This window comes from Pleurodeles waltl, chromosome 2_2 (genome assembly GCF_031143425.1).
Source record: "Pleurodeles waltl isolate 20211129_DDA chromosome 2_2, aPleWal1.hap1.20221129, whole genome shotgun sequence".
Lineage (NCBI taxonomy): Eukaryota > Metazoa > Chordata > Amphibia > Caudata > Salamandridae > Pleurodeles > Pleurodeles waltl.
Window position 1 is genome coordinate 1,121,291,478 of NC_090439.1, and position 12,767 is coordinate 1,121,304,244.

At 43.6% G+C, this 12,767-nt stretch overlaps 1 protein-coding gene across 3 annotated transcripts in view; it reads left to right on the forward strand.

Annotated features, from left to right (window-relative positions):
* RECQL4 (RecQ like helicase 4) overlaps positions 1–12,767 on the forward strand; it is a 235,129-nt gene that overhangs the window by 61,333 nt on the left and 161,029 nt on the right. For 2 of the 3 annotated variants that reach the window (XM_069220936.1, XM_069220937.1), the window contains exons 8-9: positions 5,639–5,768; positions 6,852–6,962. In XM_069220936.1, coding sequence (XP_069077037.1) covers positions 5,639–5,768; positions 6,852–6,962 — 241 coding nt within the window. The remainder of the gene's footprint in view (positions 1–5,638; positions 5,769–6,851; positions 6,963–12,767) is intronic. The other variant, XM_069220938.1, reaches the window with a different exon arrangement.

The following is a 12,767-nucleotide window of genomic DNA, read 5'->3' on the forward strand; positions in this document are numbered from 1 at the left end:
CCAGCTACACAAAATATTTGCAATATTAGGAAAAACAGCACTGGATCTTTTCACAACAAACGGGAATACCAAATGCCAATTTTACGCAAGTCAATATCTCCTTCCAGGGTCTTGGGGGAATGCACTTTCAATGCAATTGTCTGGGATTTATGCATGCGCTTCCGCTCCACCCCCGCTAATTTCCCAATGTCATCGCCAAGATGAAGGTCGAAATCTGTTGCCTAATCCGGATCGTTTCCAAATGGCCCAGGCAGTTCTGGTACACAGAACTTCTCCTTATGTTGGAAGCCAAACCAATAAGCCTCCCACCAACTCGAGCACTTCTATCAATGCACCAGGGGCAGATATTACACCCAGATTCGATATCACTAAACTTACATGCATGGCTCCTGAATTATGAGAATTCCAACATCTGAAGCTCACTCAAGAATGTAGAGACATACTCTCTAAAGTGGGAGCGGACAGCATGAAAAAAACATACCGATTGAAATGGAAGCGGTTCTGTTCTTGGTGTTAACAAAATAGCTTGCACCCGTATGAAACCTCTCCAGAGCAGATATTGCCATATCTGATAATGCTTGTGAAGTCTGGGCTCGTTCATTGCTTAGTAAAGGTACATTTAGCAGCAATTTCTACATAGAGACAGTCTTGAGACACAGTATCTCTTTGCTCATCACGACTAATTAAGCAATTCATGACGGGTTTGTTCAGGGCTTTTCCTCCAGTAACGGCACCTCCTCCAGAATGGCACCTTAACATTGTTCTCTCACAATTAATGAAACCCCCATTTGAACCTATTCACAGAGCTGATGTGAAGTTTCTTACTTGGAAAGTGGTCTTCTTAATAGCAATTGCTTCCACCAGAAGAGTTAGTGAGATCTAAGCTTTCACTATGCAAAAGCCTTTCCTGTGCTTCACAGAGGATTTCATCATTCTCAGAACAAATCCAAAATTAATTCCTTAGGTTCCCTCTCAGTTTCATCTCAATCAACCAGTTATTCTCGGTACGTTCTCTTTCCCAATCCAACAACACCAGCAAAAAGATCTCTCCACACCTTGAATGTTAAGAGATGTCTTAGGTTCTGTCTCCAACGCACTAAAACCATTCGCAAGACTGATCAATTATTACTGTCTTACAGGACTGGGCGACAAGGCATCAAGATTCAGTGGTAAGAGGAAAACCCATAGAATTCCGTCTATGGAAAAATAGAGGCTCCAGCTTCAGATGTAAACTTTTTCAGAATAGTCCCAAAATGTCTTATATCTATAGCGTGGAAATTTCCTCTGAATTCATTGCCTTCCTCCCCAAAAAATTTAAGCAGGGCATCCATCCCTCTAGGAATGCATTCACCATCAATTCCTTAGGATCCCTCAAACGAACAAGGGCCTCAGTGAGGGTGGAGTATACATCTGAAGTTGGAGCCTCTATTTTTCCATAGACTGAATCCTATGGGTTTTCCTCTTACCTTTAAGTCCTGATAAAGACCCACTTTGGAGCCCAGAGTTGGCCCTATTGCTGGCGTCGGGTCGAAACGTTGATGATTATGTTTTAGCGTGGATTGGTTTACGAAGTCCATCAGAGGACAATGTGAACTAGGGGAACGCTACCCGGTTGAAATGAGATCTATTTAACTGCGTAATGGTCAACCAACACGCCTTTTAAACTAAGTTTTGGGGTTTTTTATTTCGTATCAATGTTGCAGATAGATTGCTGGTTTCCATGTCTTTAATCACAAGGACTTTATTTTTGAACTTTTTCTGTCTTTTTTGCTTTATTGTGGTAGGGGAATTTAGATTGGTCTATTTTTTCAAAATTGTGAAATCAATAATTAAAAATTGTATATTTTCTTATATGGAGTAATTCATGTTTTTTGTCTGTTTGATTATTTGTTATGTTATGCTGCATGGTTAATGTATGATTTGAATTCTGTATGGATCAATAACTGATCTTTCTTAATGAGAAACTGTTTCCAGATGGGGCAATGTAGTTTTGAATTAGGTTATTCCGATTCAAGCATGTGAATCCATGAAACATCCAATACTGGATAAGAAAATTAGTTACTTACCTGTAACTGCAGTTATCCAGTATTGGTATCTTTCATAGATTCATATGAGACCCACCTTCCTCCCCTTAAAGGCTCTCCTTATAGCCTCATGATGTATAACTTACCCAAGTGCTGAAGATCTGAGGGAGAGAGCCTCTCTTGGGAGTGTTCTAGAAGGTGCTGTCACCTTATTTGGTCCTTTTTTAAAAGGACATAGATAGGCTAGTGAATTCAAGGCCTGCTGTCGTCATAGCCTATGTGGTTGTTGCATACTGCTTTCTATGATACCGTGGGACTCCCACTTCGACGTCAGGGAAGGATTCAAGCATGTGAATCTATGAAAGACACCAATACTGGATAACTGCAGTTACAAGTAAGTAACTCATTTTATTTTGAAGTGCAAACCTAGAGAACAATACTTGTTTGAGGGGAGCATATAATGGTAAAAACATGCAAATCAAACAGTTAAATGAATGATATCCTACGTCAGTGATTCCCAAACCTTTTCAACCCATGGCTCCCTTGACTTAATGGCCGTTGGGTGCAGCTCCCCATTATGTTACTTTATTTTTGGTGGGGTGGAATTTAAACCCGTCTTTCAGTTTATCACACCCAAATCTCCTTCAACATGCATGGCTGCCATTTAAAACACCAATACACTCTCTGGTGGGAATGACTTGACTCTGATGTTATGATAAAATCACCCTAACTGGTACATGTAGTATGTGTATTACACCTCAAATGTGTGATGCATGCTGAGAATTTTCCTGTAATGTCCCATCTGCCCCCACGCCAGGCATCCAAAAAAAAACATGGGCCCATCAGGCCTGCATGTAACCTGGCCTGCGGCGAGACCCTGCAGCCAACCCCACACTATGCACAGCCCTTTGGCAGTGTGCAGCGGGAGTTGGCCGCGGTCTGTCTCTCTAGGTGTGAGAATAGATGTGAGAGGGTGTATCTGAGGGTGAGGGTGGCTGTGAGAGTTTCTGTCTGGGTTTGAGAGTGGGTGCATCTCAGTGTCTTAGTGGGTGCGTCAATGTTTGTGTGGGTCTGTGAGTGGGTGCTTGAGGGTTTCAGTGGGTCTGTGAGTGGGTCTGTGAGAGTCAGTGGTTTGAGAGTAGGTGCGTGAGTGGTTGCATCAGTGTCTTGATGGGTGCGTCAGTGTCTGTGAGTGGATGCATAAGTGTTTTAGAGGGTCTGTGACTGGGTGTGAGGATCTGAGTGGATCTGTGGGTGGGTGCACGAGTGTTTGGGTCTGTGAGGGGGTGCGTGAGGGTGTGAGTAGGGCTGTGAGTGGGTGAGTAAGGGTCTGAGTGAGCATGAGTGGGAGAAAGAGATTGAAAAAGAGAAATTGAGAGAAAGAAAGGGAAAGAGAGGGAGTTTTTTTTAGGCTTTGATGGTTATACTTAGAATGAGATATTCTGGACAAATTGAAAAGAAAAATGTATTTGTCAATTAAAAATAGTGAGATCACATTTTAGTATGAACCTTAAACCCAGGGCTACAGGGGTCCGAAACGGACCCCCTTCACTCTTTTTATTATAGCCCTGGGGAGGTGTTGGTTTTTGGGGCAGCAGGAGGAGGCGCGTTACCCCCCCCCTCCCCCCCTCCCCCTCCCAATCGTATTTGTTTTAAGCCCCGGAGTGGTGGAGGTCCCCGGGGCAGCAGGAGGGGGGCGCACAGGCCACCCATCATATTTGTTTAACGCCCAGGGGAGGTGGTGGTCCTGAAACCGGTTGAGGCACAGCACCCCCACTACTTTAAATTTTAGGAAAGCCTTGGGAAGGTGGCGGGTCCCAGGGCTGCCCCCATCACCCCCCTCCTCCCCCTCCCTGAATTGAATTTGTCTATATCCCTGGGGAGGTGGCAGTCCCCGGGGCAGTGGGGGGCTGTGTGCCCCCCCAGCATTAAAATAACAATGCCCCCGGGACCTGTCCCACCCCAGGTCTTATTAAAAAAAAAAAAACACGCACGGAAGCCCATGCTTGTTTTTTTTTTTTTTTTTTTTCATTTTCGGCAGATCCACTGCGACGTCTGCTGAAAATTCCCCCCCCCCCCACACCCAAAAATGTTTTTTTTTTTCTGGAGGGGCAGGGGGGTCTAAGAGGTCAGAGTGTTCCTAACCTGGCCCCTTCCCTTATTTTTTTTTTTTTTTTTCTGGGTCTCTGTTGAAGCCGAGTCCCAACATGGCTGCTAACACTTCCTTGTTGAAGTGTTTGCAGCCAATCATATCTCAGCACAAAATCGGGAGGGTTCGCGGAGCCTTTGTGTCCCTGTATATACAAATTTGGGTTTTCTTTAATTTTTCTAAAACTACTCAAAGGATTTACACCATATCACGAAAACGTTGCTTTCTGAACCAGGCCCTAGCTTTCTGCCAAATTTGGTGTAATTCCGTCCAGTGGTTTCTGTGCTATCGCTGTTTAAAATCCCTATGGAAAAATGAAAGGGAAAAAGCATTTCTGCCCCCCATACTCACACCCCACCCCCTTTCTCTAGGCCATGCTTTTCAGATCACCCAAAAATGTTCCAGGCAGGCGCTGAAGTGAGTGTCGTATTTTCTTGGAAAAATTTGTGAAGATTCATCAAACGGCACCAAAGTTATTAGCGAAACAGAAAACACTTTTTCTATAGAAACTAGGTCCTAACTATAACTACCTAGTGGGGAACGCCACTAAGGGGGAGGGGTGTGTCTGTGTGTGATATATATATATATATATATTGCAAGTCACCTCAGAGTTTAGTGATCTTACGAAGGAGCTTCTTGGTGACATCCAGTATCGTTAAGTTTAGGTCAGGGACCACTTTATCCCATTTATTATGATTTCTCGGGCTGGGTACTTTTTGTTGTGAGCTTCGTTTTCTCATATCATATAGCTCTTTTGTCATCCATGAATTCCTCAATGAACAATAGCTTGCCAGAGGTACACAGGGTAGCCTTCCTATCTAAACAAACGTTAAAAAAATAATTACCAATCCATCAATTGATCGTTGTAGCCCACTCGGAAGGTGGTTAAAGACTCCACCCGCAGGCAGTAACCTTTAGTGCACTAGAGGGACTTTAATGACCATTATAGGATGAGGAAGAACTATTATGCCAATCAAACATCCCACCTACTGGGTTTCAAATATTCTACATTAATTTAGGAGGAAAAGAAAGGCGTTACATTAGAATGTTGGAGAAGACAATACCAACTATTATTGAACCTCTTCCACTTTTGTGTCTTCATTGGAGCTCGGAAGATGCTAAAGCCCTAATTTTGCATAAAATTGCAAAATGATCTTCCTACACAGGTACACGCTGAGATATTTTGGTTAATTGCTATGAGTATCAGTTCTCAACATGTGAATGGTGTCTACTTCGGTAAAAGCCTGCTTCTCGTCAAGGTTACATCTCTGAAACAGTGCTTGGAAAGGAGTAGTTGTCATCTTTGGAGTGCTTGCAGTTGAAGGATTATCCACAAATGTTCACTGAAGTTAATGTGTGTGTTGCTGTGCAAACATTGTGACAGTTGAATCTGTGCATTTGCTGTGTCTGTTAGCCCTCAAAAGTGCTGTGTGGCCAGTTTTATGATGCCTCTTTTCCTTGACAGATGTGGAAGCAGAAGTATCTGAAAAAGGGGGAGCAGTTTGGAGGTGGTGGCAGACACTTTAATCGAAGCTCAGACACCTGCTTCCGTTGTGGAGAGACTGGACACTGGGCCTCGGATTGCAAGGGCAAAGGTAGGTGTCTTTTGATCTTATAAAGTTGGGTTAGATAGGAGCCCCAGGCTTCTAAGACCTATGTATGTCATGCCTGCAGGTACTACTTCCAAACTAAATGGTTCACTTCTTAAACCCAAGACCACTAAGAATTGAGAACAGAGACAGGCCTGTCTGTTCCCAAAGAACTTGTTTGGTTTCCACAAGCAAAACACCAAAACTAAGGTGCCAGATGCACAGTTCACTGCTGAAGTTACCCAAGTAGTTAATAATGTCTATTTACATTTTGCAATTACATTTTTAGGCACATATTGCCACTGGTTCTAATGTTACTGCATTATTGACCCTTTTCAGTTTTTTTTATTTTATTTATTTTTTCCCATTTCTTTTTTGGCATTTTTGATAACAATTCAAACATGTTGAACCTTATCTGATAAATATTTTAAATATGTTAGGACTATATTTCAGCCTCAGAAGGTGTACAGACCTAATGTTTCTGTTTTATAGTTTTTAACTCTTGTACAATTTGCTGCTGTGAAAAAAAGACTGAGGTGTTTTGCAAGATCTAACTTATTGGTCAGTGAACAGTTTTGGTTGCAATTTTTTTCTAAGAGCCAAACCCTTATAACTTTTGAAGATGAGTCGTGACTTTTTGACCGGTCTACCTTTGAAGTCAACCCACAAATGGGAATACTTAGCATCAAATGCACAGTGCAATAATGCCTAGTTCCTGGGACAAAAGTGGTAAATAAATTAAGCACCAGAGCACTGCTGGGTATCCCTTGATTTCCAGAACCTGAATAAAAGCCTCAGAGCAATAACCTGAGCTTGACAACCTTTGGTGAAAAGTAACATTTAGGGTAAAACCTCCTTTTCCTTCTGGTTGCAGAGTTTAATTTTAATCCGCTCTTTCAAAACTAGCCAACAGTATTTCTATGTCTGCAACTGACATTTAGTTTTAACTTTTTTGTTTTGTCAGCTAGAAACTGTAGCCCTGCCATTCTCTTGCCACCACTGTACTGGGGTGTTTGCCCCTCGTTGTGTTTCAGCTGCCAGTGTGATTGCTCTGCTGTTGTTCTCAGTGATTGTGTTTGTTTCCTGCAGCAGCTGCACCTCTTCTACCACAGGAGGATGATGTTGAGGAAGAAGAGATAGTTTTGCCTACTCTGGAGGAAGTAGCTCGTTTGACAAACACACAGCTGCAGACCAGTGCAGGTGAGTGAGGCAGGGGTTAGACAGGGTTGGGTGGCTTTGGCAAAGCTGTATTAAATGACGAATTGGAACAGGGTTGGTGTTTGGAACCAAACCTGAGGTTTGGTGGAACTGTGCTTAAAGGTGCCCCATGGAAATTTCAAGGTCGCTGATGCTAATATGCTGGTAACACTGGTGAGCTGTTCAGTAGTGGTTCTGTTGTGATGGATGTGGCAGGTAATTCAGGCTGTGGCCCTTGTATAGCTTCACATGCAGAACTAAGCAGCCCTCCTACTGCTCAGCTCATCAGATCACGTACTACTGAGGTGCTGTGGTGTACGTCTACATTTATAAATAAGCCGGGCTAAAAAAGGATGAGTTTTCACTAAGTGCCAAAACTGCTTACTTGCTCCTGGAATAGCCCAACAATGGTGATCATGTGTCCTTGATGAATGAGAAGTGATTATCCTGCAGATGTCTCTTCCCCATCAGCATGCTGAATGGAAAGCCATTGTTTCATCAAAGGTGTAATTGCTTTGGAGACTGTTCAGGCCGGAAAATCTGCAAAGAGTCTTACATGTGTTTGCAATCAAGTTACTACAGTCCAGCTACAGTATTACAGAGGTTTACGTGATATCTCACCAAATCTAGGTGATATAATCTAAATTATAAAATTGAAATACAGAAATCTCTATATTAATTGGTTGACATTTGAATGGTTGTGGTGCTTCCATTGAGTGATTTGGATGAAGTAGTATACTCAAATATTTCTCTCTCAAATGTGGCTTTCCTACTGAGAATGTGCTTAAGATGTTGCTTTTACAACCTTACATTTTCTATATAATTTTTCATTTGTGTCCCCCAAGCATTAAATACATTATCCATATAGGTCACCTTTAACCAGACCAAAAATCTCTATCTGTTCTCTCCGCTTCCTCACCCTTCGTGGGGGAAGGAAGTGCCTTTTCAACCCCATTTCACGCAGTGTTATATGTGTTGCCATTACATATCTCATTCTCAAATCAAGTGTATTGAAAGTCTGCTTATTATCAATATTCATTAGTTTTGACCCACATTGCCCCGTTTGCTGGCACAGTTCATCTTAACATTGATGCAGCTCTTGTAAACCTGATATTAAATAATTCCAGTTCTGCCATGGACTCCCAGCGTGGTCTCTTGTCTCTTTATAGAACATCCAAAATACTTCAGTTAGGCTTTTACTTAAGGACTACAATGTGCCCGTGGCAGGGAAGGTGGTCTTTGGGCTGGCTACCAGAAGTTAGTCTTCTCACCACCACAGAGCCCTCCTGGATATTCCCTCCACCTTAGCAACAAGTGGAAAAACCTGTTGAAGTTACACTCTACTGTTCGTGATCAGCTAGTGGTTGGACCTGCAAAGCGTAAAAGTACTGGTGGTGCAATGCTTAATTTGTGCCCTCCCAGACAAACTGTTGTTTGACATCTGATGTTTTTCCATGCAGGTCTGTGAGACTACCAAGAAGTGGCAAGGTCAGCGGCTTACTAAGTGTTTATACTCCCTGTCTGTACTGTGCAAATAGAGCTTTCTTTTGCTTTATAGCTAGGTTAGTTGTATATGAACCTGTATACAGTCAGTCACTTGTGTCACTGCAGGTGTCTTGAATCCATCATGGTGAAAAACTATCTTGTTTCTACATTGGCTTTCTCAGTTACATTGTAACCAATTGCTGATATTTACATTTACCACAAAATTCTGGCCAGGGGACTAGAAAACTAGACTGGCCTGCTGCAGATCATTTGTAGCCTCCCTTGTTAAGTCTTCATTCATCTACATCATTTTTTAAAATAATCCGTTCCACTTGATTCTTTGGACTGCAGCCAAAAGCAAGAGGGCACCTCCACCAGCTCCTCTGGTTAGGTATAAAAGTACATGAGTTCTGAGCACGATCAGTTACTCCTAAAATCTTGTTGTCAATCAGACTCCAACATAGAGTTTAGTGTCGGAGATACTTGTGCCCAGCAACTACGTCTATGCCTCCAAGAAATATTGATGGCCGGGTAGCAACAGTATGGACCAGAATGTGTGGAATTCATTTCCTTACCATAAGGTCAGCAAATGCATCTGCAGACGCGCTGCCCCTTCGAGGAGGATTTTGTCGTCAGAGAGCAGGTTGGACTGATGTCGCTTCTTGAAGGATAATGAAACCCTCCTGTGGTCAAGAAGCGGACCAAGAACTTTTAGGGGAGCTTCTGCCAAGCTTTGAGTAATAGATTAAATTTCTGGTGCCATCACTCCACCTTCTCAGATTAATCAATGAGGAACCGAACAGTCTGCTTTTTTAGATTGATTTCACCAGCACCGAATCCAGTGAGTGGCCTGGGAGAATTAATCACGCAGGCGATCGTCCTGCTCCTGTCTAGGGTGCGAGGTGTAGATTCCCACAAAGAGTCAAGTTTCGACACTACCAACTACTGTTTAATGGGTTTTTAGGATATACATGTGCTACAGAAATGGTAAGGACACGTTGTGTAGTAGTAAGACTGATACCAGGACCACCAGAGACACAATCCCACATGTTTTTCCTGTAAGTGCTTAACAAAGCAATTTTAGAGGTGGTCTAAAATCCCAGAATTGCCATACCAGGAGTACTGCTGTTAGGATATCAGGAAGCCATCCCATGCAGTATATTATGTCAGGCATATCTTGCTGTGGACTATGCAGGTTTGTACATGGTATGCCAATGCTGAGCAGAGAGCCATCCATTTTTAGGTTTCGGCTAGACAACTCATACGCGGTCTCAAAGAGACATGTTGTTTACAATTCAGTGGGCTTCAGTCTGCCCATAGACTTGCCATTTGTTCGCTCTATCATCGCTCTTGTATCCTTCGTTCCAGTTTGCCCATGAAATACATGCGTCATGCCTCTTCTTGTGTTTAGCCCTCCCTCAGAGCAATTCCCAAGTACTAGTACCTTTTCACTGCTCCCATTTTAGGAGCTACTTTTTTTTTTGTGTTTCAGCACTCCACATGAGTCTTCGTGTCCATAGACCAGTCATCCAGCCCTCCATTAGTGTTGCAAATATTATTCCAGCAACACAGAAGGATGATGGGCGGAGTGCTGAAACGTTTCAAACACTCAACCACAGTCATAGATCTGGGTTTAGTTCATCATTCTTTTGCTCACCATGCCATCCCAGTTTGGACCCAGCCATATGCAAATCAGTCTTGACCCTGTTTCCAATGGGAACAGTCCAGCCCGAACTGCCTGGCCAGGTCCTCCCTGGACTGAGACAAGCATCCTGTGATTGGTTTCAGCCAGGCTAGCTTGAATCTAGTGTCACAGTGAGCACTGGACCCACATCTGGGCATACACTTCCCACTTAGGTTAACTTTTGCAACACAAACTGAGAGAGGTCAGCTCCACGCTAGAAGTCGTCTTGCTGTGTTTCTTTACCCTCTTGTGCAGGTACACCGAGAACTGCGAGAGCCCTAAACTCACCAGCCCGCTGGACAAAATACCTATGTATCAGAGTGCCCCAGCCCGAGTCCATTGAAACCCACGGTGTCTCCGTGGATTTGAGACCCTCAAGAGCTGAGCCCCCTTTTGGGTTCTGCCGGACTGATCCCCAGTCCCCCTTGCAGCCTTTTTCCTACAGGTACTTTTCCCATTGACCTCAACGTGAGCGTTTAAGGCTACCACTGCTGGAAGCCCCTCTGCACCCAGACACACCAGGGCAGGTAAACTCAAACTGTTGGTGCTTTCTTGAACGTCGACCCCTACTTACCTTAAGGACAGAAGAACAGTTGTGCAAGTCATTTATTTGCAAGTGACCCTATGCTATGCTCATGCTTCAAATCTGACAGCTGTATTTTCTGTGTATTTAAAAATCATTAAGTCGAAAAGGACTTACCTGATCTTGAAGATCTTAGTGTCTAAATTAATATAAAAATCTATGTTAATCTTCTAAATTGGTCTCGAATTTCTTCAAGTGTGTCATTTATTGACTTGTGTATTCAACAAATGCGTAACACTACCATTTGATAAGCCTAAACTGCCCGACAACACTACCACAACAAGAGCATTTGGGATTACTAGTTTAAGCCCTGTAAACCAATAAGGGTTGTCTGGAATATTTGCATGGTGTGCCCCTACATTGGTAGATACGTAGATAGCCAGCTTTCTACACACTGAGACCAGTCTGTGTGTTTTGATAAACTTTTGGACATTATGCAAATACAGAATGCTAACCGCTTGTTAAAACGCAGAACAAGTAAGGCTGCAGACAGAGCACATGGATGCCCTGGCTGTTATCTCACCACTGGCACAGACCCACTCACTAAAACCAGCCTCTTCATTTTATGGCTGAAAGGGCTATTGTAAAATAATGCCATCAGGAGGAGGTCATGCTTATTTATTGGCAGTTAAATCTGCAGGCTTTCTGCCCTGTCCTCAAAGTTAGTGTCTCCGGGACTCGACCCAGAAGATTACGCTGTGGCCTATCTCAAACACGGGAGACAGCGAGCCTTCAGGCGGGAAAAGAATTGACTTACGACTAGTGGGGAAATAACTGCTATTTGCCTTTCGGCTTCTTGTGAGCTAGCTGTCTGAATCCAGAATGTGTTACCTCCTTCAGTTTTTACAGAGAGGTTATTTTTAGGTCCCTTCAAGACTTGTTTACAATCAGTGGGATAGAGCCCACATCTCGGCTAGACAGCGCATGCACAGTCTCTTCACCCCCTCCTGTGTTCAGTACATTGTCCCGCCCCTTCTGACACACAAAAAAGCGCTATGAGTTGACCGGCGCTAGCCACATCATACTGCTTTTTTCCCTGAATTTCAGCCATGTTCAACAGCAGATGTGCTGCTATACAACATGACTAAAAACATTCACATTGACCATGCTAACAGCTCTGGCATTGTGGGACCTATTGACTTTGCCAACGCTTGTTTAATGTATCAGTGAGTGGAGGGGATAGTATGAATTTGGGATACACTAGTAGGAACACAATCATATCTAGCTTAATCTGTTTTCATGAGGATATTTTCTGCAGCCTCCCATTTAAGTAATCTGAACCTGACCAAAGGCTGGCTCATGTAGCATTCTAATATGGCGCCTCTAGTGACCTGCTCTGTAGTGGGGTGCTGTTTGTGTTGCTTCTGGTTCAGAGTCTAAAGACAAGGACAGACAAGCCTTAAGGGCTCTGTGGCATCAAGTAAGGTGTTTAATGCCATTGGGTGCGGGTCTGACTTGTGTTCCTAGGGCCTACAACACGGCGCTGGGGTCAGATCTAGTACGGAGAGGCCTCTTGTGCTTCTCTTCTGGCCATTCCCTCTTTAATGGTGCACTCCCGTTCACCATAGTGGGCACACTGTGTAGCAACAATGAAAGTAGCCTCTGGAAGTCCTTGAAGATTCAACAACATATGCCACACTGGATTTCCACGTTGTCTCTGTGAGTATGCCTGGGCATGACTGCAGCCTCACTTGGGCCACAGTACAGGTTCTGAGAACAGCCAGGCTGAGTTGTGAGGTGGATGGTGGCCAGGAGATTGCTAAGCAACTTTGGACCCTTTTAAGGCAGTACTTTGGGGAACAGGTTCAGCCAGTGGCGCACTTATGGCTAATGCTTTGGCTGTATCCATCTTCTTCCTGACTATCCATACACCCCACTATGGTTTTGAGTGTTTTACTGTGTTTGCAGCTGAACTGTATGTGCCTTTAGAAGCTATTTCCCCATGTTCTACACTTCTTAATCCAGGTACACTTTGGCAGCAAATGCACCTTTGTTCCTTTAATGTCTTTGTAGAGTGACTTATAGTTTGGCTGCTTCAGGCTCTTTAGCGTTTCTG